At 40.9% G+C, this 26,705-nt stretch overlaps 1 protein-coding gene across 1 annotated transcript; it reads right to left on the bottom strand.

The window, feature by feature from the left end:
- Positions 1–9,473: 9,473 nt before the first annotated feature.
- LOC116331582 (rho GTPase-activating protein 12-like) lies at positions 9,474–26,354 on the bottom strand. Its single transcript, XM_031754311.2, has 18 exons — positions 26,337–26,354; positions 25,868–26,134; positions 23,639–23,845; positions 23,187–23,267; positions 22,762–22,890; positions 22,555–22,617; positions 22,019–22,093; positions 21,342–21,403; positions 17,333–17,414; positions 15,088–15,189; positions 14,128–14,226; positions 13,531–13,633; positions 13,061–13,180; positions 12,539–12,637; positions 12,281–12,358; positions 11,583–11,717; positions 11,121–11,226; positions 9,474–10,831 (listed from the first exon to the last, which is right to left on the bottom strand). The coding sequence occupies exons 1-18, from the start codon at positions 26,352–26,354 to the stop codon at positions 10,657–10,659; spliced, it is 2,001 nt and encodes a 666-aa protein (XP_031610171.2). The 3' UTR covers positions 9,474–10,656.
- Positions 26,355–26,705: the final 351 nt, after the last annotated feature.

The following is a 26,705-nucleotide window of genomic DNA, read 5'->3' as shown; positions in this document are numbered from 1 at the left end:
TTTAAAAAATAAGTCAGATTACAAGGAAGTCTTTGGAAAAATGACCTTATTGTTCACTTTATTTGTTATGGCCTTTCTGAAAATTCACAGGCTTTATGAAATGTGCTGTGTTTTAAATGTTTTAGTGTCTTAACTTATCTTGGTCCTTTGTTCCGACTTGGACTAAAGGTATCCATCATTTCAACTTTCAGACATCCCACTTCATCAGTCTCTCTGCTCGCACAGCCTAAACTGCCTGGATGTCATTTCTCACTTGGGAAATATAGCTCCATGATTTCTGTTTGAAGGTAGCAAAAGATATCGCCTCAGAGCAGCGCGCCATCTCACTCATCAACATTTTGGGCCTTTCTGCTAAAGAAGAGCAGATACAGGGAGAAAAATCTGGGTAGGAAAGAGCGGGTGTGTGAAATATATTTTGACAGGATGAGTTTTCAGCTCATTCTGACAGATAAGGAGTGACTCTTCAGGGCTGTCTTGGATAAAAATATAGTGGAAATTCAGAGCAACGTTTCAAGAGGCTGAGCAGCTTCCCTGCAGATTTTTATCCTGCTGGTTAGCTTTTTTTTCTGTCCCCCTCTCACTAGTGAGTGGCTTACACCACACCATCACTGCCAACCAGCGGGGGATACAGAGAGATTGTTAGCTACCTGGAGCTCTTGTCACTCAGGTCTATCTTAATAGAGATCTCACAGTTTGGAGCAACCAGTGAAACCCAAAGCCTTATGAGGAGACAAAAACTAGCCCAGAGCTTTAACACCAGAAGCAGTTGTGACTGTTTTTCCTGTTGTTCAAGTAAACATGTTTAGCTGCACCTACACAGAGCATCACATTCTCATACGTTATCAGTGCTTTCCATACCAAATCTGACTATTTCCAAAACAAGTCTTCTTTTCCTTAAGGTCTGATCAGGTTCCAGCAGTTTAACTAAGTGGTTACGATAAGAGGGGAAAACTTATGTTTCATTTTATACATTTCATAGCACGACGGTACTATTGGTATCAGCAACACACACGTGGGCAGTGTGGAGAAATTTTGTGTTGGAACTGGGTTATAAGGAAGAGTTACAGATGAACAAAGCAAAGGGGAAGAAGAAATGGCCTAGACAGACAGACAGACAGACATCCAACAGTACAAAGAATGTCAAAATGTTCATACTCTTACCGTAACTTTTTAAGGCTAGAAAGTGATAGCTCATAATGTGAGCTGAGTGATGCTCAGAAGGTTGGAGTAGAAGTAGAATAGCTGAAGAATAAGTCACTGAAGTTCAGTGTATCAGTGCATCATACTGTGAATAGAGTGGAGAAATACATAAAAGTTATAAACTGATTTGAATGTAAATGAGAGAAATAAGTATTCCCAATCAAAACATGACTTAGTGCTTGGTGAAGAAACTCCTGTTGGCAAGCATAGCAGTAAGAAGTTTCATGTAGTTGTTCACCAGGTTTACACACATCTCAGGAGGGATTCTGGCCCACTCATCTTTACAGAAACTCTCTAAATCCTTTAGGTTTCTTGGCCACTGCTTGGCAACTCGAAACTTCAACTTGAAACTTCAACTCCCTCCACTGATTTTCTACAGGACTGAGGTCTGGAGACTGGCTAGGCCCCTCCATGACCTTAATGTGCTTCCACTTTAGAGACTGCTTTGTTGCCTTGGTGATATGTTTTGGGTCACTGTCATGGTGGAAGACCCATCCACAACCCGTCTTCAATGTTCTGGCTGAGGGAAGGAGGTTATCATCCATGATTTTACAGTACTTGGCTCTGTCCACTGACCCCTAAATGCTGGTGCCAGCTCTAGGGTTTGATTTTGGTTTCAGCACTTTGTCCCAAGCTTCTCTCAGTTTAAATATTCACTGGCAAACTTAAGACAGGCCTGTGCATGTGCTGTCTTGAGCAGGGGGACCTGGTGGGCGCTGCAAGGTTTCAATCCATTACAGCACAGTGTGTTACCAGTGGTGTTCTTGGTGACTGTAGTTCTAACTGCCTTCAGGTCATTAACTAGCGCCCCCTGTGTAGTTTTGGACTGATTCTCCACCTTTCTGATGACCATCCTCACCCCATGAGGCAAGATCTTGCATAGAGCTCCAGACTGAGGGCAACTGACGGTCATTTTATATTTCTTTTATCCCCGAATAAGCACACCAACACAAAGCTCTAGCCCATTCCAATCTACAGTCATGTCCCTGACATCACTTGCCCAAACTGATTCTGTGAACAGGTGCTTTATACAATAATCAGGAGTATCTGTAACTGATTTATTGATTGACTGTAGTCTGTGTACCACATGGACACAAAGACAACACATTTAGAATTCATGCTGCAGAGACTTGGGGGATAGGCGGCTGATTATAATGCTCTGTTTTTTGTTTTGTCACTAAATATTTAGCAAATAACATATTTGTGCAATAGAAACTGTAGCAGTGGCACCACTGTAGAAGTAACCGAATAAGAAACATTGTATTGTGTGCAGCCATTTTTATGCTGAAAAGCATATAAATGCTCATATTTGTTTTAGATATTAAATCTGGCATATGATCGTAGAACATGAACAACACATTAATGATGCTAACTATAAAGTTTTTGTAATTGAGCAAATGGCCAAATCTCACATAAACTTATTAAAACTAAATTTTAAAAAGTTTTCCAGACTTGATTAATGATAATAAATAATGACTGTAGTATTGATGTGCGATGAGACCTCAGAACTACAAGTAGATGAGGTTTACAGCCTGTCTGTTCAAGTGTAAAACTGCAACACTGTAGCCGTCTTAAACCTACTTCATCCCCACAGACTATCATTAAAAAAGGAGTTTATAAAAATCTTGACAGGAACTTTAAAACACAGGAAGCTCTTATCCTCTGCACCTTTAAATTCATGTACGTGTTGATGCCTAATAAAGAATTTTTACTGTGCCAAGAAAAGCAATTGTTAAGTCTGTGAGTTAAACTCGTTCCTATAAAGCATACACACACGTTTGACAAGTTCAAATAACTTTGAGTAAAATTCAATAGTGCATGCAGCCTGCTGTAAGGTAGCTGCACTGAAGTCTGCTCGTCTTCTTCACTCTCTGGTTTCCATTCAGCAGAGCCTCAGAATAAACGTACAGTCTTAGTTTGCAACAAAAATCAGGAGTCAGAGAAGAACCCTGTGTGTGTGTGTGTGTGTGTGTGTGTGTGTGTGTGTGTGTGTGTGTGTGTGTGTGTGTGTGTGTGTGTGTGTGTGTGTGTGTGTGTGTGTTTTAAATAACCAGGAAGAATGCAATTACCATGCAGAACCAGTAGCAAGAGACACAGAGTTAGGTTTGTCTACATTTGCATGTCTGTAGAAGGAAGGGGAGTTCCTCAGAGGTGGTCCCACACATACATATGCATGCATTCAAACGCTCAGCGAAGAGATAAAAACTGTGTCAGCCTGCCATGTACACGTTTAAACCCTCTATCCTTGCTATCCGTCGTCAGCAGACAGCATCTCTTCATCCTGTGAGGCTAGCTGTCACTCAGCTCTTTAATGAGATGTAAATTAATGTTATACTGCTTTTAATTAATGTAGCAGATAGTCATAAGTCTTAATAAAAAAAATACAGAGCTATTAAATTTTACTGTCTGTGGGGAGATAAATGCTGGCCTAAGTGAAAGAGCTGCATCTCGGGATCCTGTTCATGAATGAAGCGGAGACGGGAGCATCCGCAGTGATGAGGGGTAGCATTACCAGCCTGAGCCAGTTGATCTGATTCCTACCCTCGTACGCGGTCATGACCTCTGGGTTATGACCAAAGGGAAAAAATTATGAATACCAGCAACTGCCAAAAAACATCCACTGTAGGACCTGTGACTTTAGACTCAGGGAAAGGGTGAAGGCTATAAAACAGCAGGGCAGAGAGATATTTTGCTTTAGGGAGAGTAAATGCATCAGTTTGACTGGAGATTTAAGGCTCTAAGATTCTGACAGAGACATGAGACTGAGGTAAAATTCAGCCATTAGTAATTGCATTATCTCCAAAAGTTGATTCTGTTCATCTGGACGTAGCGTTTTCAGTGGGAGAAACGTTTCGTGACTCATCCAAGTGACTTCTTCAGTCTCAGCTGACTGCAGGTTTCCCCAATCTTATAAACAGTACATTTGCATAATGACTGAAATTAGCACCACTGAAGGAACAATGGGCTGTGAGGTCAGTTCCTTCATCATAATTATGCAAATTCTCATGACCATTGATCAACAACCACTGATAAATGACCATGAGTACCATTCACAGAGAGTTGGGGAATGGCTGCAATTTGTAAGATGGTGAAAGATGTACCCTTAGGCCCCCTCCTCGATTCAGAGATGGTCTTTCCCTTTTCACATAAATGGCCTCCTTGACTCCGCGCTCAAACCAGTGTTCCTCCCTGTCCAGGATGTGTACATCCTCATCGTTGAAAGAGTGTCCACTGGCCTGTAGGTGTAAGTAGACTGCAGAGTCCTGACCTGACGAGGTAGCTCTTCTGTGTTGTGCCATCCGCTTCACCAGAGGTTGTTTGGTTTCCCCGATTTAAAAATCCTGGCAATCCTCCTGGCACTTAACAGCGTACACTATGTTACTCTGATTGTGTCGGGGGACCCGATCCTTGGGGTGGACCAATTTTAACTTTTGGAGATTTACTTACCTGGATGATTGAGCATGCATCAAGAAGTAATTGAATTAACTGACAATAAGCAGAAAGCTACATGCCATGATCAAAAGTGAAATTAAATGATATAAATCAAAAACCATACCTGACTTAAATTTGTCAGATTTCACCTTCAACATCTTCTGCGTTCTTGTGTCATGATGGCTGGTCATTGGTTCTGTGCCTCCAGTGGCAGCACATGAGAGCATAATCAGGAGCACCTGTGCTGCTTTTTTTCTACATTGTTTACCATCACTTTGCTTCCTGAGCAAAATTTCAAGGGTCCAGAGATGCATGTAAAGCAGTTTCAAATGAAGCTATGTATCAGAGATGAAGGTTTCATAGATTAACCTGCAAATGTACAGGTGCACTCACTGGACACTTTATTAACTACACCTTGCTACTACTGGTTTGGACCCCCTTTTGCTATGAGAACCAACTTGATTCTTCATGGAATAGATTCAGCAAGGTCTTGGAAACATTCTTCTGAGATTTTGATCCATGTTGCCGTAATGGCATCACACAGTCGCTGCAGATTTGTCAATTACACGTCCATGATCTGGCTCGCCCGTTTCAACACATCCCAGAGGCGCTCTATTGGACTGAGATCCGGTGACTGTGGAGGCCATTTGTGGACATGGGTAGATTGTGGTCATAAAGGGTCAGCAGCAACAGGAGTGGCACCCGGTGTGGTCTTCTGCTGCTGTAGCCCATCAGCTCCATGGTTCGACGTCCTGTGTTCAGAGATGCTCTTCTGCATAGCTTGGTTATAAGGAGCAGTTATTTGAGTTACTGTTGCTTTTGTTGTTTCTAAATATTACCAAGAAATGTATTATCTGTTCCCTTGCTTGACTTCTATTCATAATCCATCAGACATTTAATCAAGTTAAACTAACTAACTTCTACTGAATGTGGCTCCTCACATCTCAGGATTTGTTTTTTGTTTTTTTCATTTTTGTGAGATGATTTTTTAATTGATGGTTTTGTCAAAGTGAAGATAATCAAAGGTACCAAATAAAATATTCAAGTGCGAGTTAAAAAACACATATAAAGCTAAAAGTGCACTTTAGGTGTTAGACTTTGAGTTTTTATTGTCCCGGTGGAGTGGACAGCAGCTCAGTCTATGTTTATCATTTCCCATGCAGCCAGTGACTGAGCAGATATTAGCTTGGCCTTATCAGCACAGGCCACAAAGGGCTGAGGGTGAAGTGGAGCAGAAACAGCTCCTCAGGGATACAGCTAATGATGGTCCCCACTGATGGAGCCTGACACGGGGCCTGAGGTGCAGCCTCACTGTGGAGCACCAGCAGCAACATCCACCACTGTGTAATTTCGAAGATAACAGAGAAATCTTCTTACTCTGTAAAGCTGGAGTTAAGAGTATTGATGTTAACTTTCTAATTTTAGCTGATTATAATTCAGAGGATAGACTGCACGGTCAGTGTTCAAATCCTCAGAGGGGCTGCAAAAGTCCAACTGAAGAACACGAAACTCTCCGTTTCCTCATCAGGACAAAGTCAGCTACAATAATCCACCAAAACTCAAAGAAACCTGTCCTCAATCGTTCAGTCTCAGTCAAATATATGTGGCTTAAATACCTGATGAAGATGTGTTTCCAGTTACAGCCTTTACATTATACTCCAACCAGACTGTGAGTCAGCCGTGTGAGATTATTTTATATCATATTTCTGCCTTAAAAGCAGATCAATTATTTACCACACACAACCATAAATCATAAGATTGCTTTAAATATTTTTACTCTCTGTACAAGAGATAAGGAGGAGGAAACGGCTAAATTTGGAAAACCCTATATATCTTGACTATGGTACTTTGGGCTCGACCCTTATTTGACCACAGTGGATGGATGTGCATGTTGATTTGACACAGATTTTACACGGGATGCCCTTCCTGACGCAAACCCTCCAATGTACTGCAAGGCTGCATTAAATACACCAGCTTTGTGACCCCCTGAGGTTGATCTTATGTCTTTTGGTCTCAAACCAGGGAACTTTCACAGCTAAGATGGATGTGGGTGCCACTACAGATTTTTTTTTTTTAAATCTGTGACATAATTTGGGTCAAAGTCATCTTTTAAAAAAGCTGTTTTTATTGAATCGGTGAATACAGCTCTAACCTCATCTCTTGGGTATGAATGTGTAACTGAAGCAATTTAAAGTAGGACAGTCTTTAGAAAGAGAAAGAATGCAAGCTCAGCTAAACTGTTTTCCTGGAAGAATGAAGGTGTACTAATGTGGGGCTTGAGATAAGAGCAATTACAGAGAATTCAAAATTCTGAAGAACTATGTGCATACATGTCCTTCATGCATGAGTTAACCTCTGGCTCATGCATGTTTTCATTAAAAAAAACCCACAAGTCCTTTTTGTTGCCTGTTTCATTTTTAGATCTTATTCATTTGCACTTGTCATGTGGACAGTATCTTTTCCTTCTGTTTTCCAGCAAACAGTAGAGCAAGACGACTGCATCTGTGTGCATGTTGATCATTTTTTAAACACTGATTAGTGGAAAGCAGAGGTGTCAGCCTCGATGACCTCGATATATTTCTAATTAAAACTTGTGGTTTTTCTTTCCTGCTGAGCAGCACACAGACTGTACATGACCTACTCCTGGAATCATTTCTCTTGACAGTAAAGTAGCATATATAAAAATATCCGCTCAGTTTCTGTGGAAAACGTCTTATCAAGCGTTCTGTCTGAGGACTGGAGCAGAGTTTCTGACATGAAATGCTCTCTCAGGTCGTGAGCTGGATGCCTGTACAAGCCTGCACATCATATCGGCAGAGTCACAGTTTCTGAGCTGCATGGATCTGTCTGATCTCCACGTTATTTCACACGTGTCTGCTTCCGTGAGTCCTGCGATGGGAGGTGTGACTACACCTCTGGCTTCTGGTAGATAACTTCCCCTCAGGGTTGCTGTCATTCAGAGGTTTTGAATTATAAAACTAATCAGCATGAAATCCTGAAGCCCACAGAAGTGCAAAAAAACAAGACAACCTAAACTATTTGAGATAAAAAAGGAAAATAAAGCAGGTCTGTGGCACTTCATGCCTCTCCACCAGGTGTGTCTCATTAGCAGGAAATTCACAGGTGTGATTCATCACCTTAATTAAGGCTTTGTTGCAGTACAGTGCTCCGCTTCTATAACCCCACTGTGTGCGCTGCCTGCTGGCTCCATGATCAAAAGCAGCCATTGTTGAAGTTATTAGTTATACCTATTGTTTTGCTGCAACAGAAAGTCAAAATCTCTCCTGTGAAAAAGCCCTGCCCTATTCTGACATTTTTATATGCAGAAAATGTGAGTTTAAATGTCACATTCTTGATACTGTGGAGAAAGTAAAATCTATGAAAAGTAAAATATATCAACTTCTGAGAATAAAACTAATCTCACAGAAAATGAGATCGAGTCAAATATAAAGAACAAATACAGACTGTTCATAAAAGATGGTCAACTTTCTGAGTCTGAGAATTGACGCTGATGTGGAAGTGTCTTAACACTGCAGTTTTTCTAATGGCCTGCAGGGGGCAGAGCCAAAAGGCTGATTGGATAGGGGCCTACTGGGAAAACAACCCTTCGACTTCATTGATCTGAGTGCTCAGGAAACAATTTCTGATGAGTGTATGGTTTTTATTCCAAGTTTTAAGTCTTATTTAATACAATGTGATTTATTTTGTAAATTATGGTCTACATTAGAGTAAAAAAGGACAATAAAGCTGTGTACATGTGCCTCATGACAGGCTTAACTGGTACAACCCCAATTCCAAAAGAAAGAAAGAAAAAAAAAAGGATGTTGTGTTCTGGACTGAAGATGAGGGAGCAGAGTTCACGGCTCTCGGTCCAAAAGACGATTAGGTGCATATATTAGTGTCTATGGAATTGGCATCTTATACATCTTGGGAGACACAATCACTGCTGCACATTTTAAAGCAACATATGCTCTCATCTAGATCAGCGGTCCCCAACCCCCGGGCCTCGGACCGGTACCGGGCCGTGAGAGTTGAGGCTCAGGTGTGAAATGTATGTTTTTCAGGGTTTTTATCAGTTTTCAGCGTTATTTTGTTATCGTTTTTATCGTTAACTCGGTTTTCCTGGGTCTTTTCACATGTGTTATGAATAAATCTTTTTTTCGGTACCGGTACTAGTTTTATTTTGTTGTATTTATCCGCGACACCTTAAAGGCCGGTCCGTGAAAATATTGTCGGGCATAAACCGGTCCGTGGCGCAAAAAAGGTTGGGGACCGCTGATCTAGATGTCTTTTTCAGGGAGAGGCTTTCACACTTCATGAAGTTTATTCTAAACTATATACTGCATATCTGTTACAACAGCATGACTGATACCCAGCAAGAGTCTGGGTATCTGCAGTCCAGACCTTTCATCAGCTGAACAAAATTTGAAACCATCATGAAACCAAAAATTTGACGCAACGACCGAGGACTGTTGACCAGCTGGAATCTTATGCCAGACAAGAATGGGACACCATTCCTCTCCCAAAGGTCAGCTGGTCTCCACAGTCCCCAGATGTTTACCGATCACTAAAAGAAGCTAGGATGCTACACAGTTATAAACATGTGACCTGCCTTTTTGAGCACGCACCGTTTTCAGTTTCTCACTCAGATCCAAACAGCAAAATAGCAATACTGAAAATCCTCAGCGAGAGTATTTAATAACCAGCTGATGATGTCACAATGGCCATGTCCATTTGATTTAAAAAACGGTCCTACCCAGCACTCTGTGTTGTGATGCGGCGACAGCAGTAGTCACTAAAATGTATGAAGTGGAAAAACAACAAAGAACGAAGCTTTAGAGTATCTCTTATTTGAGGTCTTTAATTCAGTTAGACAACGCCAACAGTACTGACTCAAAGGTAGACTTCCACATCCCCAGTTCATAATTTTATTCCTCAGGTCTGTTGGTTACACAATGATCACACAATAGTGATTTCTCCCTTGCATCATATATATTTTTAACACTCCAGGCATACTTATATTTACTATTTTTACAATATATTGCTATTTAATTCATTCATTCATGAATCCATCCACCCTCCCCATTCACATGCACAAACACTGTACAATACCGTTAATTTGTTTTGTCCCCCCCAAGATGATGTTCTGCCCACTGTTAGATGATTTGTTCTAAAAACTAAGAAGGTGGCGTGCAGATGCAATACCGGAGGCGATAACCTCTTATGTGTTCAGAGGACCTTGGTCCTGTTCTTCAGCAAGAAAATACAGAGAAGCAGATTCAAAGAGATTTAGTTTAAGTGGATCGTTCCCAATGTAAAAAAAAAGAAAAACTAAACAAACAAAATAAAAAAAACAACAACAACAACAAACGTTCTTCCCTCCTCTTCTTGTTCCAGCGTCAGCATGTTTCACCTTTTACGTCTGAGGGTAAAGAGTCCACAGTTTGGTTTCCTTCTGTTGGTTCCTCAGTGTGGTTCATACAGGAGTGACTATACAGGTAATGAGATTTACAGTACAGTACGGTACATACAAGCTGCATCCAGCATCATAAACCCCCAATACTGCTGCCTCATCTGTAAATACAGCCTACTGGACCTGCTGCTGCTCCTTTGGCCTCAGTCAGTCTGTTCAGTAGTTCAGGCTTGCTTGGCCCAGTAAGTAATAATAGTTTTAGGAATCCAGTGGTAAGACAGAAGGACGCCACCTTTGCAGTAAAGTGGCACAAATACAGCTGCGGGAGAAAACGAGACTGAAAAGTGCAAAGAGTCCAAACTTTTTGGTCGATAGTTATGGATGTTTTCATCGTATATTTTCGGTTGGCTTTGTTGGTCTAAGATTTTGAAGATCGGAGAAGTCAGCGACCAGAGAAGCCAGGTTGGTGAGAGTTCAAGATAAGCTGGCCCAGACCAAGGCAGGGTGAGGCTGGGCCGGGTCGACCCGAGCCGGGCCTGCCACGCTGGGTTAGGAAGAGCTCTGCACTGGGAGAGGAAAAGAAAAAAACAAAGAAGCTCATCCTGTGGCATCTACCTGCCAAAAATGCTCTCGTACTCTAGCAGTATAAGCTCTACAATCTGGTTCTGATAGACCATGTGGACCGCCATGTTCCACGTCTCCGTTTCAGGCCGCAGCAGCGTGGGGCCGAATACGATGGCGACGCTCTGGGTCGTCATACGGTTCTCCTCGCCGTAGTCAATCACTCTGGAAAAACGAGTAAAATAAACCCATTGTCAGTTATTTACCGTGCAAGGTAATATGGAGGCCAAAGAGTGCTCAGTACTCATTTGTTAATTAACTGAACAGTCATCAAGTAGTTCAATCTTCTTTATTTTCTTCCATTATTTAACACCTTTGAGTTTGCACATGTTGAGAATGAAGCCCTCTTATGATTGAATATGATTTTTTTTTTTTTAATATTTAACTTTTGTTTTTCTAGGAGGGGAAAAAAATCAATCAGGGAAAAATCCATAACATGGTGTGCTGCTCTTACTTCCTGAGGTGTTTGAAGAGAGCCTGCATGGTGTCGTGGTTGGGTTTGGGCAGCTGTCTGACCAGCTCTTTGATCGATTGAACTCGATGCTTGTGGTCAGATATTTCTGCAGAACAAAAGACAAAATCCATCAAAGTCTGGATCCATCATAAAGTTACACCAGCTCACCAGTACAACATCCAACATCTTTAGTTTCAGTGAGACAATGATGAGAAAAAGTGCACTTCAGTTCACTGAAACTCATTTTTAAAGCATTTTCAGAGAGAGGTTTGGCGACTGCAGCTGACCCTGCCTGTCTTTACAGACCCTTACAGTAAATACAGATCAGTCCCTGGACAAAAACCCAGGAGCTGTAGTCCTTGGCTGGAACCTGCTGTGAACCTGTTGTTTAAAAAGTTAACAGGATTCCACTTAAGGGATACTACAGTGACACTGCATTTATTTACAGATACAGAGACATACTGATGGCGCTGACAAAGTCGTGGAAGAGATTGTAGGTGAAGAGTGGCTCCGGCAGCTCTCTGAAGAACATCTTCAGGGCTCCTGTGGTCACGTGGATGTCCTCCCACTTCCCGTCTGACAGATTCACCTTCTCATCTGGACAAATACATGCAAAGACCACTTAAGTATCTTATTAGAATAAAAGAAAGGAATTCAAGCCAAAGTATCTTGTATAACACTGTATGTAAAATATTATGTTAGTCTTTGACCTGAATGAAGCAGTTTTAGCTTTCTTTTCCTTTCTGTTTAACTTTTGTCTGGTTGGTTTGAGCAAAAGGTCAATGGAGCTTCTAGAGAGCTGTGTCCTTGAACATCAACACCATAGGGTTGAAAAAAAATGTGAAAATGAGCTTCGTTTGGCTCATAGGGATTACCAGATTACCTACTCCTAATGTAAAACTTTGACAATATTTAACATGACTTTAAAGAAATATTTACATTAAAAAATGAGAATATTTAATGCTTTTTAAAGTGTTGTGCCATAAACAGGTGATGTATCACACATCAAATCGTGTTTTTAAAATCGTGTTAAAAGCTCTTTAACTGATTATTATTACAGTTTTGAATATTTTTCGGCTTTACTTTTCATTTTTACTGCATTATTCACTTCAGTCGTATCTCTGCAAGTAATGGCAGAGGCAGTTTCAAAGGGCACTTACCGTGATTGACAGCAAAGCGGAGTTTCTGTATGACTGCCAGGTTCCCGCTAACTCTGTAGAGCCCGTCTACCGACAGACCTGCAGGGATCAACACCAGTTTATCAATATCTGTAAATTAACCTTAAAGTCTGAGTAGCAGAAAAGCACAACCAGCTAAAAGGAGGCCGCAGTCGCACCTTATTTCAATAAGCAGTAAACCTCACCTTTCTTTTAAGACAGGCAGGAAAACAGAGACTAGAATGATTTTAAGTTACTCACCGTTGTTCTCCACATTGTCAATGCACATTTTGACAAAGTTTGGCACCGTGGTGTTCTCCCTTTGACACAAACTGGAAAGAGCACAGCCAAACACCTGATCTGAAGACAGAAAATAAAGAACGGTCAAAAAATAGACCAAACACACTGGTTTGCTTTCAGATCTCAACACTAGACCCTCACTGACACTTCAGTGCTTTTAGTTTTAATTAGAGGTTAAGGTACAGAAGGCGAAAACGAATCATAAACTGCAATTCCTAATTTAATGTGTGAAAATTGGACTCTGATGTCTTAAGCTAAAAGTCTTAACAGTAAAATAAATAACAAGAAAAATACCAAAGCACACATGATTCATCCAAATGTACAGCTCTAATTAACTTTAAAAAAGCACTGATGTGTGCTTCTTTACTGCTGTCATCTATCAGTTACATTTCCAAACCTTTGCTGCTTGTAACATCTTTTCAACTTTCCACAGAAGAAATGAAACCGAAAACATTTTGAGTGTTGCTGTTGTTTCTTTGGCACCTTTAATGTATCCCTTATCCTTGACGGTCTGAAGGGTGGGACGGCCGGTCAGGAGCTTCTTCAGCTTGCTCCTGGTCTTCTTGTGCTCGGAGGAGTCCATGCTGGTTGAGGGCTTCATGGCTGTGGAGGAGACACGAGACAGGACGGTGTTATCCACCATTCGTCTCAGCACGCTGATCGCCATGATGTTTTGGAGGAGTGAAACTGATAAGCTATTGTTTTATAGGGTAAGGAGGGCAGATGAGGTTGCTGAGGCCTTTGGCCAAATAGGCTTGTTGTTGTACTTTGTGCCTTCACTCATGAATCCCTTCCGCTCTTTGTTAGAGGAGTCATGCACGTTAGTCATTTACTGCTACTGTTAATATTTGGCATGTGATGATTTGTGGCTACTTTCAGTCATTTTTGGTCATGTTTTATTTCTCGAATCCCACCCTGAATGAATGAATCCCACCATTTTACAGCATGCACACCTTTGACTTTCTTGGAGTCTCTGCGGTCTTTCTCTTTGTCATGTTTCTCTGCACCAGGCGACTCGGGCATGTCCGCCTCTATGGGGTCATCAGACTCACTGGCCTATTACACGCAGAAAAAAAATACACACACAAGGAAATAAGATACAACCGCTTGTAAAAGTTTCAAAAGGTGCTCTTTGGCCTCTGGAAAGAAAACAATAAACTCTCTGTCTTCTAGGTTTAATTTTCACGCTACTCTGCTTTTATGTAGCTTTGAAGCGTTTATTTCCCTTACAGTTGCTGGTTGTAGGTTTTCCATAAACGTGAAATTGCGTTTCATTCAGACCATAAAGCCTATTGTTGGTTAACTTCTTCGTTTTCCCTCAGTGGGTAAAAATGAGCAGCTGCTGTTTAGTTTGTGCTCAGAGCAAAAAGGTAACTGTGACACAGCAGTCCTCTTTGTTTCTCTTATCAGTCGCCCACACAATGTCAAACCCGGACGTATTCCTTCATGCTGAACCACAAATCTTCTCACTGCAGATGATTCAAAATTGACTTTATTCTGTTTGAAACAGATGGAAACTATATTGGCAGAGTGAAGGTGTTGCTGCTCACATGGTTGCTGATGGTGTCCTGCAGCGCCTTGAACCATTCGTTGGCGATGCTGTCGTTTTCTGACTGGATCAGCAGGTCTGTGCCCTGACGAGTCTTCAGCTGCAGTCAGGAGAGGCACAAATCATTTTTCTCATAAACATTTTGAGTTTGTGAGTGCAGCACTGAGTACTGACTAAATCACAAAACATCCAAATCCACCAGAGTGATTTCTATAGTTTATTCTCTAAAGATTTTAGAATAACTGCTGGATTTCCTGCATACAAGAAACTGTGAGACCCACCAGAGAAGCTTAAACCAGGAAAAACCTTCCTATACTTCCTAACTGAGAAATATTAACATAGCTCAATGCTTTCTCCACCTGAATATGAAACATTTACTTCAATCACGCAAGCTGTCATAATCTGAAGAACATATCTGAACATACATGTTATTGTTTCAGTAACTGTCCGTTTGTTTTGTCATTTATGTATTTAGATGCTTTCGCAACTCACTGGGGAGAGCAGAGGAAAATTATAAAACAAATTATACCCAAATCTTGCACATTTACATGACACACCCAAGCACCAATGTTAAACAACCAGCACAATCGCTTTTCAATACAATAAACAGAAATATAAGCTCAAGAGTAAGTGCTGGATTTTTTTTGTGTTTCTAAACAGTCTGTGATGACTTTTTTTGTTCATCAAGTAAAAAAATGTGTTTATTTCATCTGTAAATAACGCTACTAACTTTCCCATGTTTAAAAGATATTACAATTTTGATTTCAATGCTCTAGCTTTTTCAATAGTTGAAGTTCTTAAAAATTTTTGCACAGATAATATGACTGAGGCAAACAAGAGATTTTGGTCTACAGTTAATAGATTTTATTTTGCTTCTGAATACAAAGTGACACGTAAACAGTGACGCCTCATAAAAAGCGATAAAAGCAAAAGATCGGATCTTATGTAAGTTCTCCCTCACCTCTATAACGTGCTTCTTGCTGGACTTGTCTTTGGAAGCCCAGTCCACTGAGCCGCCCTTCAGATCCACTGTGAACTCTGGTTTCGACTGACCGCCTCCAAACTGGACAGAGACAGAAAAACAATCATATTAACAAACAGAGGGCCTGCTTATATACAGTGGTCTCCTTTTTCTTTGATTGTTGAACCATGCAACAGCTCACATCAAAGAAAAGAAAAAGTCAAATGATAATGGTGCGCATGTCAGTCACGTTTCTGTCCAACTGTAAAATTTTCTCAGCTTTTAAAGTGTGAGGAAGAAAATGGAACCAAGGATTTCCACTAGTTTCAGTCGAGGCCAAACAGTTAATGGTGAATATGAATGGAGAGTTGTACTACTTGTATTTTCAGCTTTTTCCTTACAAGTGTATTAGATGTGGTCGCCCTAGTTGCCTACTTGGTGCTCTGCTGCCTAATTTACTGCTGAAAACAAAGGCTTAAATATGCATTTCACTTCAAAGGTAGATAAGAAATAACATTTAAAATGTCCAACTGCCTTTACAACAATGACCCCCCCCAAAAAAGCCCTGTATGATAGAGTAAAGTGCCCATCACCACCTAATCAATACTAGGGACTCAATGTAATTGCACACACTTTACCACACCAGGTGCCTTCACCCTTCAGCCAATCAGCTGAAGAAATTAGACTTTTTGATAGTACAGTAAAAAAAATAAAAACAACAAAAAAACAAAAAACATGCATTTGGTCCAAATTCACATGCATACAAAATGTGATTTGTGATTGATCTGTAGTCTTCCTATGCGCTAAACAAAAACAAAAAAAAGACAAAATCCACCTTTCTGTAGCACTCGTTTCACATCAGGAGCTCGTAAACCAAAGGCAGTCCAGAAAAGATTGGTTTGCACAAGTACATCTAAAACACAAGGTAATCCTGCTTGTGTGTGAAATCAATAATTGTTATGCCCTGCAGATCTCCACCCGAGTTTTCCATTTCTAACCAAACATCTCTATGATTAAATTAAATCTACATCCTGTTTGTCAACTCAAACAGTAAAAATACATCAAGTCAACCCAGAGATTAGCAAGTAATGACAGCAATATTGTCCCTTTTTTTGAGTCATGCCAGTGAATATTAGTCGGAGCATGACAGACAGCAGGAAGATGGCATGCAGAGAAGTAGGAAGAGTTGGAAGCACGCATAAGGAAGGAGGAAGAACATACAGAGGAGGCTCGGTTGAGCCTTGAGCAGCCAAAGGAGACATCAGGTCGTTTCTTAGCTGACGGCCTCCAGTTACTCAACAGTGACAGGAGCAATTCAGGGAAGTAGCCACTCTGATAGTATGGCTGAACAGAGGGATGGAGGGAGGAATGAAAGAAAAGGATGATGGGAGGATGAGGCCAAAGGTAAAGAGATGGAGGCATGGAAAGAAAAGGACACATACAGAAGAGAGAATATTCAACTCCCCCTCAGTGACCTAACAAACAGCCTGAAAAATGTGCTAATTTTGAAGAGATGGGGGTTTATATAATAACCCGAGATGCAGGGGAATAAGTACAGAATGCAGATTATGAAGCAACACTTGACAACAAGGAGAAAAGATTAACCTAAATGTTAACAGGAGGCATGCTTAATTAATTCTGAAGTTTAACCCTTCACCGAGTTTCTTAACCACCAGCTAACTATATCCAACAGGTAAGGGAACAGTTAGCAGCCAGGCTGCCCTTGAGACCGAGATAACAGAAACTAGATCGTCATCCAGTTCAAAAGCTTAGCTGCACACAGTGTTTCTTAACACTCCTACATCTGCCCTTCAGATTAAAGGAACTGATCTGCAGTATAAACAAGCAGAACACCCGACCTTTCCACTGAGACTGACCTTTTTCAGGCCTCACTGAGTTAGTGAGGCTTCACCAAAAGGAGAGGTTACCTCCAAAATATTTCATAATGTATGAACTTATGGACTGTGTTAACAAAGCTGCAATCAAAATTGAACTGTACATAATGAAAAGGATACTGCTGCGCATATGTCTAATCGTGAAAGTTGGTGTTCGATACAGGCTGTGCCAGAAGTGCAAGAAAGTGGACTCAGATGACAAAGTCACTGAAGGAGGCCTTCAATGCAACAGAGCAGCAGAGCCACATTAGTAACTCTTTTCAACGGCCTTTAATGTTCACAAAACAGTGTGTGGCTCTGTTTTGATACGAAACGACAGCTTTTAAAGGCAGCAAGTTTCTATCACTCACCCAGCTAGTTCCACCTCCCTGTCCTTTGGCAAACAGGAGCGTTGAACCTTGGAGGACGGTCCAGGAAGAAGTCCAGTTCTTTCTGTAATGGATGTAAATAATAATAATAATAATAATAATAATAATGATGATGATAACAAAAAACATACTCCATGTACTTAAAACAAGTGCTGAGATTAGAGCCAACTACATCATGTAGACAGAAAAGAATTAAAAGCCGCACTTTGAACTGGATATACATTCACGGGATCGTTTCTATCTTTAATCTATTGAGAGCATCTTACCGTCTCCTTTTTTTGTTTTTCAGTGTTGGTAGTTTTCTTTTCTTTTGTCCTTTACTCATCCGAAAGGGTAAAAGACTGACACAGTCACTTCAACATCACCCACAAGTTTATGAAGTCTAATTTTAAAGTCTTGAGATTAGCATCGTTGCCATCAGCATCGCCATCTTGGTTTTGAATGTGATGAGCAAGGGGCAGGTCTAACTGTGAAACACTGGCCACTGAGTTGCCCATCACAAGGCAAACAGAAAACAAATATAATAACCTGCACATGTCCTTTTTGACCCTTAGAATGACCAGCATGTACCAAATAAATGTTTACTGAGCTGAAGTCTGTGAGCCGATTTCCCATATACTTACATAGGATTGTAAGTCTTTTTGCAGCCTTTTGTTAGCCATCCCACTGGTGGCTAATAAGAAGAATGCAGGTTCAGGTTCTTTTACATTTGCTTCACTTTTCATAACAAGAAGCTATGTCCATTCATTCTTTTTTTAATAGCATCTATGACCTGTATTGTAATTGCTGTAACAAAACAATTTCCAAAATATTGGAAAAACAGTATCTTGTGTCACGCTAAATTGTTTGGAATTTACAAAAAGTAATGACAGCATGCATCCATGTATCCATTTTTAAGTCACTCAGTTTATCATTACAAAGAAACCCTACTGTGGTAAATAAAAGAAAAAAAACAAAACACGTCAGCACATCTGCATGGGCTAACCACATTACATCAGCGTGGCATAGCAGGCTGTAATATTCTAAGGAGTTTAATTTTTTTTTTTTAAAGACTCGACTTCTTTAACTTTCTTGAAGATGTTTCACCTCTCATACGGGAAGAAGTTCAAAAAAGCTTCTAAGACAGACTACTATGCCCTGGATGACTCAGAACCTACACAGACAGGCTGTGAAATATTTGACAGTAAAGACACGTCCTAGCAGCAACACTGTGTCCAGAGACTACAGAACGTCAAACATTCAATAATGATGGGCAAAATAACCTCTGCTGAGCAGGTGGGTTCTTTATTCAACTTCCTCTTGAGCAGCTGAAGTGACAAAAAGTGAGAGCAAAGGATACCGCTGACTGACGTATTACAGGTTGGTAAATACTTTCGAGGGTTACCCAGGCAACTGGAGTCTGACCAACCATCAGCCACAAAGTGCTACATGATAAGTTAATTGTTTCCAGTGTGGACCCTCTTTGAGAAGGCAGATTAATTTGGACAAATTGTGGCCTATTGTTAACAACACAATGATTCCTGGTGCAACTTACAGGGAAATGTGCAAAAAAGGATTTATTATTATTTTTTAAATCATGAGGGGACTAGCCTAATAAGAGAGACCCTTTGCTGTGCTGATTTATGGCCCTCAGAACATAAGTTTGATAATAATACTGAGTCAGTATTACTCACTGGGGTTGGATTTTCTCTATAGTTCAATTGTCCTATCATCCCCCTGCAGCACTGCTGCCATGGCAGCAGAGAAGGTTAATGTACACCTAATAAGAGTAGTGATATCCAGCCTCCATAATGCACAACGTGTAAGCGAGAAACAGGAGCGCCGGGTGTTATGAAACATTTACACGCTGACAAACAGTACAATGTTGACTGATTTGGCTGACCACAATTATTTGATGTAGTGGTAGAGATATCAGCTGAAGAGCTAAAATGGTGTTAAGTCACAACATTAACTGGTTCTGTAGTTTAGTTCTACTAAATCATTCAGTTTGTTTTTTTCACTGTGTAAAACATTTCACTTGTCTCTCCTACAGTCTACATTGTACCATTCTCACACACAGCAGAGTCGTTCACCCACAAAAATAAAGGAGACGAGATAAACGAGTACCTCTGCAAATACATTGTCGCCTGAAGCTCCATTTAAAAAACAAATAAATAAATCCAACAGTCATACAGGGAGTGCAGAATTATTAGGCAAACGAGTATTTTGTCCACATCATCCTCTTCATGCATGTTGTCTTACTCCAAGCTGTATAGGCTCGAAAGCCTACTACCAATTAAGCATATTAGGTGATGTGCATCTCTGTAATGAGAAGGGTGTGGTCTAATGACATCAACACCCTATATCAGGTGTGCATAATTATTAGGCAACTTCCTTTCCTTTGGCAAAATGGGTCAAAAGAAGGACTTGACAGGCTCAGAAAAGTCAAAAATAGTGAGATATCTTGCAGAGGGATGCAGCAGTCTTAAAATTGCAAAGCTTCTGAAGCGTGATCATCGAACAATCAAGCGTTCATTCAGAATAGTCAACAGGGTCGCAAGAAGCGTGTGGAAAAACAAGGCGCAAAATAACTGCCCATGAACTGAGAAAAGTCAAGCGTGCAGCTGCCAAGATGCCACTTGCCACCAGTTTGGCCATATTTCAGAGCTGCAACATCACTGGAGTGCCCAAAAGCACAAGGTGTGCAATACTCAGAGACATGGCCAAGGTAAGAGAAGGCTGAAAGACGACCACCACTGAACAAGACACACAAGCTGAAACGTCAAGACTGGGCCAAGAAATATCTCAAGACTGATTTTTCTAAGGTTTTATGGACTGATGAAATGAGAGTGAGTCTTGATGGGCCAGATGGATGGGCCCGTGGCTGGATTGGTAAAGGGCAGAGAGCTCCAGTCCGACTCAGGCGCCAGCAAGGTGGAGGTGGAGTACTGGTTTGGGCTGGTATCATCAAAGATGAGCTTGTGGGGCCTTTTCGGGTTGAGGATGGAGTCAAGCTCAACTCCCAGTCCTACTGCCAGTTTCTGGAAGACACCTTCTTCAAGCAGTGGTACAGGAAGAAGTCTGCATCCTTCAAGAAAACATGATTTTCATGCAGGACAATGCTCCATCACACGCGTCCAAGTACTCCACAGCGTGGCTGGCAAGAAAGGGTATAAAAGAAGAAAAACTAATGACATGGCCTCCTTGTTCACCTGATCTGAACCCCATTGAGAACCTGTGGTCCATCATCAAATGTGAGATTTACAAGGAGGGAAAACAGTACACCTCTCTGAACAGTGTCTGGGAGGCTGTGGTTTGCTGCACGCAATGTTGATGGTGAACAGATCAAAACACTGACAGAATCCATGGATGGCAGGCTTTTGAGTGTCCTTGCAAAGAAAGGTGGCTATATTGGTCGCTGATTTGTTTTTGTTTTGTTTTGAATGTCAGAAATGTATATTTGTGAATGTGGAGATGTTATATTGGTTTCACTGGTAAAAATAAATAATTGAAATGGGTATATTTTTTTTTGTTAGTTGCCTAATAATTATGCACAGTAATAGTCACCTGCACACACAGATATCCCCTAAAATAGCTCAAACTAAAAACAAACTAAAAACTACTTCCAAAAACATTCAGCTTTGATATTAATGAGTTTTTTGGGTTCATGGAGAACATGGTTGTTGTTCAATAATAAAATTATTCCTCAAAAATACAACTTGCCTAATAATTCTGCACTCCCTGTAAATAGGCATCAGCTGTTTGACACACTAACTTCAAAGGACTGAAAAGTCCAAATACGAACCCGTTTACATGCAAGCCCACATCTGTGTCACAAATGTTGTTTATATGTGGAGATATGACCTGAAACTATGGCGAGGCAGCTTCAGTTTATTTTTAATCTCATATAATGATATTCATTTATGGGGAATGGAGAAACTGACTGGCAAACTCATCAATCCCTTTAACCATAACTGACATCGTCATCATCATGCTACTTACTACTACTTACCGCACTTTCTTGCCATTTTCAGTGATCTTTGTCACATTCAGAACTCCACATTTTTCAGATGGCTGCAGGGGGGGGAAAAAAATGAATACACATTTTAAAACATTGACTACTTTTGATAATTCCCACAAAAACAGACAAAGAGAGATGCTGTTTAATCTTGGTTGCTACTGCCGTATAAAAACACCACCGCCGCCACCAAATATCCCACCACCAGAACAATAACAGCCTTCAGCTTGGAGGCAAAAAACCCTACTATACCACTTTTCCCTCCCATGAAAGGCAGAATTCACAAACTGAATGAAAATGTATTAGAATAAACTAACGTTAAAACTACTTGTGCAACATTCAGACAAACAAGGTGATTTTTGGTGAATTAACCAACTCAGGAAAACAATTTCTGACAATATAAACACTTCTGTGTGATTAACCAAGGTCAAGAAATGCTTTTATAATCCACAGTGCTGCGTATTAACAGGATTTCCTACACAGGTTAAAGGTATTTTTTCAATTGTACTTTAGTTTTCCTTCAGGATGTTAAGCTTCTTTTATTTAACTGGGGTCCTTTCCAGACCTGTGCAGGAAACCTGCCATACAACATGTGTCACCATCCAACAATCTGAGACCACGTTAAATCCCTGCAGGAGGTGAAGAAGGTGAGGTTAGCGGTGAGTACTAACAGAGGCAGGGGGCTTGGGAGACGAAGGGCAGGAGTCAGAGTCAGGAGAGGGGGGCTTGAGACCCAAAGGAGCGTCCTGGTCAGGAGACAGGGATGGAAAAAAAGTAACAATGTCAAATGGGCTAACAAAAGAAGGTTAATGAGAAAATGATGCAAGGTTAAGGAGACACGGACAGCTGAAAGAGGGTGACGGTAATTAGCAGTGAGATTATAATGCGTGTCTAGTACCTGTGTGTTTTCCAGGAGACACAAAAGGATTATTAATTAAGATGTGGATGCAAGTACAGTTTCTATGAGGTTTCATGCAACTATAACTACTTCATGTTCAGGTTAATCAGTACATTTTAAAGACAATCATCCAACATTGCTGCAAAAGTCCAGCTTGTGATTAATACAAATTATTTAAATGAAAAGGTTTGATCAAATAAAATCAACTGAGAGTGAAAAAGGGGGTTTAATAATCACTCCGGTTGTGTGATTATGGTCATGCAGGCTGAAGGAACAGACACTGACTGATCAGTGTGACAGGCTACTGACTTGGTGTTTGTATGGATGTGGGCGTGCAGAGCCTGATCGGAAACGCCTGGTTTTTAACAGCCGCTGCAAAGCAATCAGTCTACAACTGAAAATCTTAACTCAACAAATATCTCAGTCTATTTTTAAATCCAGGTGCAGCAGGAAACCTTAAGGATAAGTAAGGTGCATGAGACTAACAGTACAGTTTGTTGTATAGGGGTGTCAGACCTTGTCGGCTGGGTCCTGGACGTAGGCGCTATGTCTCCACTTGGTCAGGACGATGGGCTCCACGTTTCTTCTGTCTAGACTGCGGGTCTTTGGAGCATCCCCAGAGGGTTGGGGAGGGGAGTGGTTGTACTTCATTGAAAAAACAAAGAATTGCATGACTTCAGTATACAACTAAAACCATTTTTTCCTTAACAAAAGCCCTTGCAATAACACATGAAATATTAGGTGCAGTAGAGGTGTCGCAACTATTCTCTAGTTATCTCTTGTCGCATTGAAATATGAAGCTTTACTGCCCCATCATGTTATTTTTGGGTTCAGAAATTGTGGTCCATCCTGTGCGGTTGTGCAGCACATACACTGTGCTCACCTGTACGACAGGTCAGTACGCCATTAATTCTCAACGCTTGACTGTTTTAGCGTCTCACCTTTGGCAGCTCCCATTCTGACCTGGAGCCGTCTGCACTGTAGTAATAAGGTCTTCCCTGGTCATCAACGTGCTTTAACCACTGAGCAGACACACCGGAGAAAAATCATTCAGTGGTTTGAATCCTAAATATATTTTATTTATATATTAATTTTCAGCCTTTTGTTATATTGTCTCGATTGAGATTTAATTTATTTATTTTCTGAGTAGATTAGACCTAATTGGGTTTCCTTTTAGTTACACATAAAAGCCATTAAAACAAATTATGACAATAAGAAAATAACAGGTAAAAGTGTGTATAGTTTGGTATCATCACAGTTTCCTCATTAACAGGAAACATTTGTGCTGTGCCCCCAAGCAGAAATTTCCTGCAAATCAAAACAAAACCTGCTCCCACGTGCAGTCCCAGAAACCCCCTGCAGTAAAGCCAGATTGGAGCGGTGCAGCCAGTACCTTCTCGTTAGTATAGTCGCTGACGTACAGCGTGTGGCCGTACTCGTCCATCTCCTCCGACCAACCGCGTGGCGGCGAGCCATACTGGCTGTCTGACTGGCTAGAGTAGGTACTGAAGCAGGTGTCCTCCGATGACAGAGGCTGCAGTCGACCAATAGAAAGCGAGAGAAAGGGGAGGAAAGACGGCGAGAGCGAGAGAGGGGTGGTCTACCATTTGTTTAAAAAAAAAAAAAGAGAGAAAGAGACACAGAAAGGAGAGGGCAATTTTCACCACAGCGTTGCAGAGAAGAAAAGACAGTCATGCACCCAGAAACAATAAATCATCAGTAAAACACCCAACACCAGTTTGATTCAGTACAGAGACCCAGAAAAGTCAACAGAGCGCTAAAAATGTTCATGCTTGATTTTGGCCAGTGATGAAGGTAACTCCTGCACTGTGGCACAGAACAGATGAGGTGACAGTGCCTGCTTTGGGCCTGTAGGTGGCAGTGTGGTGCAGTCATTTAATGAAACAGAGGCTGAGTCAGAATTAGAGATGACTCAGGGGTATGTGGTACGTCACTAGCGCGTGTGTGTATGTGTGTGAACTGATCATAAAAATAGTCATTCACTGTTGATCAGCTGTAGTCATCTCATTTGAACTGAAATACAGCATTATGGACTTTTACTCATAGCTTTTCGAGGACAAATCATTCTGTTGTTGCGTCAGAAAGAAAACAAGAACTTTCATTATCTCCGAGATATATTCTGTCTGATAATCCAAATCTCACAAAACAATCTGGCAGGGCTGAAAGAGCAATTTTGCAGTTGCCTCCGTCTGTCTGTCAGCCACAATATGTGATGAAGTACTGCCACGGCATATTTGTTTTCAGTTTAATATTTGTCTCTGACTCATGCTTTGATGCTGGTTGAGTATATATGAACTTCTGTATTCAAGCGGCTTTATGTAACTGTGTGCTTGTGAGAACCAGTTTGACTTTGTCAACATTTTTGCAACATCAGGTGATTAATGGCTCACCTGTTCAACAGTTTAACAGTAACATTTCAGAGTTCATGTTGTTATAAAAATTGATGCGATAACAATTGGGACTTAATTTAGATCAAAGGGTTTAATAAAATATAAACTTTGTCACAAGAGCTGTATAAAGGCAGGATACACCTGCTTTGTTTTAATGCTTATTTAAGGGACAATGCATATTAATTATGCAGTGATTGATCAGAGGCTTACATGTGTGGAAAAAAAAGGAAAAGGACCGGACTCTTTATGGTCTCTACTTTGCACTTCTCAGATTCTTACAGCCTGCATTTTTATCTGGCTTGTAGACTGTTGTCTACTGTGTTTCTGCTGATTTTAAAGATAAAAATAGATAAAATGAAAAAAGTGATTTGATTTCTGTAATGTTTCTAACAGCTACCTAAAGCATTTTTACAGTACCAATGATGTGATGGGCAGTTTCACGTCACTTGTTATGTGCTCTTGCTGGGTGTTAAACAATTTGAACTTGCTCCAAACATTTTGATCATCTTACAGGCTTACTCATAGTCCAAGCAGCTGCTTATATTAGTATTTATTACTGTTTACCAAAATATCTATGGTAACCGAAGTGTCACATATTGCATTTGCAAATCAGACTGGATTCAATGAAACTACTGCACATTTCACAGCAACACAACTGATTAAAATGTGTTGTTATCCATCATTTCCCATATTAAGCATTTAAAATGATGTAGATAAATATATCATCTGTAAATATGTCACCTTAAATTGAATGCACTGACTGGTAGTTTGAGAGTGTCTCCATGCCCAACACTAACTCTACTGGTTCATTTCTTAGCATTAACTCGTACTGTCTACTTTTCATTCTGATTTGATGACTTGACTGTGACCCAGCTCACAGTCACTCCATGTTTTCATGCCTCAGTTTCTTATTTTTCTCAGAGAGCCGATCCTCAGATTTCTGCACAACCACCATGGAAATGCAGTAATGATACTGACATGAACAGAGGTGCCTGCATGAAAGGACCCACTCTGTGAGATGTGTACCATAAAATGGTTTCTTTGATATTGGGGAGTCTAATGCTATGTTTTCATATTTATTCACAAGGCTATGTCACTGCTTGTTAAAACTCAAAGTAATGCATCTTGATACTAGGGCACATGACCCAGGAAAAGGCAACCAATAGTGTTGCGATACTTCACAAACCTCCACTATGGTAAATTGCGTTTACCTCTGAGCTCTCTCCGGTGCTGTGGCTCTCTCCCTGCGCGTTCCTGGTGCTATTGTCCCTGGTTCGAGGCGGCTTCCAGGTCCTCTCCTGGGTGGAGCGATTGTAGTAGAAGTGTCTACCATTCTGGTCCTTATGGGTCTCCCAGTCTCCAACCACATGGAGCGGGGAGCCAGAGGGCAGAGGGGGCTGGGTAGACTGGGTTATCTTCAGTTCCTGGAGGTTGCTGTAGATGGGTGACTCGGGGCGGCCCTGGCCAGAAGACACAGTCTAAGGAAGGGAAAAAAGAAAGAGGGAACTGTGATTCATCTGTGACCGGATGTAAGTCTGTTACATAAAAGTTCCTGGACAGTGAGTGAAGGGGCACGATGTAAAATATTCACAGCTTTCAGGCTGTAAATCACCAGCTGCACGCACAAGCTGGTAGACGTTTTCATTTGAAACATTTTAGAACAGCGTGTATGTCAAACACCTCACCCCCACACTCCATTCCTACAGAGTTTCACATGAAGTCAATCATTTAATCTTCACAGTGTGTTTGAGGTTTACTCTACTCTCTCAGCTGCACTGGAGCATTGAGTAACTGACTAAAAAGTCATAGAGAGAAATTACAAGCTCTACTTTAAGGGTTTGTGAGCCATGGAAAAGCAGATCATTGAATGAACTTGTAGAAGGACAAGGGAAGGAAGTTGCTGCTGTTATACAACCGGGAGTGGCAATAACCCATGTCAGGTAGAAAAGAGGAAGTTAAACTAGCTCAAGATGCATCCTAAACACTGGGATGAGAGTTTGTCCAGTGAGAGGTCTGGAAAATGCTTTTGCCATGATGTAATCTGTAATT

The sequence above is a fragment of the Oreochromis aureus genome, linkage group 18, assembly GCF_013358895.1.
Source record: "Oreochromis aureus strain Israel breed Guangdong linkage group 18, ZZ_aureus, whole genome shotgun sequence".
Lineage (NCBI taxonomy): Eukaryota > Metazoa > Chordata > Actinopteri > Cichliformes > Cichlidae > Oreochromis > Oreochromis aureus.
Note: the sequence above shows the minus strand (reverse complement) of the source record. Positions and strands in the feature narration are given on the sequence as shown.

Excerpts from the sequence above, each read along its gene's own strand:
- LOC116331582 (XM_031754311.2), bottom strand. Across the intron at positions 22,094-22,554 it reads CACATCCATACAAACACCAA|GACGCTCCTTTGGGTCTCAA; the intron begins GTCAGTAGCCTG and ends TCTCCTGACCAG. Across the intron at positions 13,634-14,127 it reads AGGACACCATCAGCAACCAT|GCCAGTGAGTCTGATGACCC; the intron begins GTGAGCAGCAAC and ends TGCGTGTAATAG.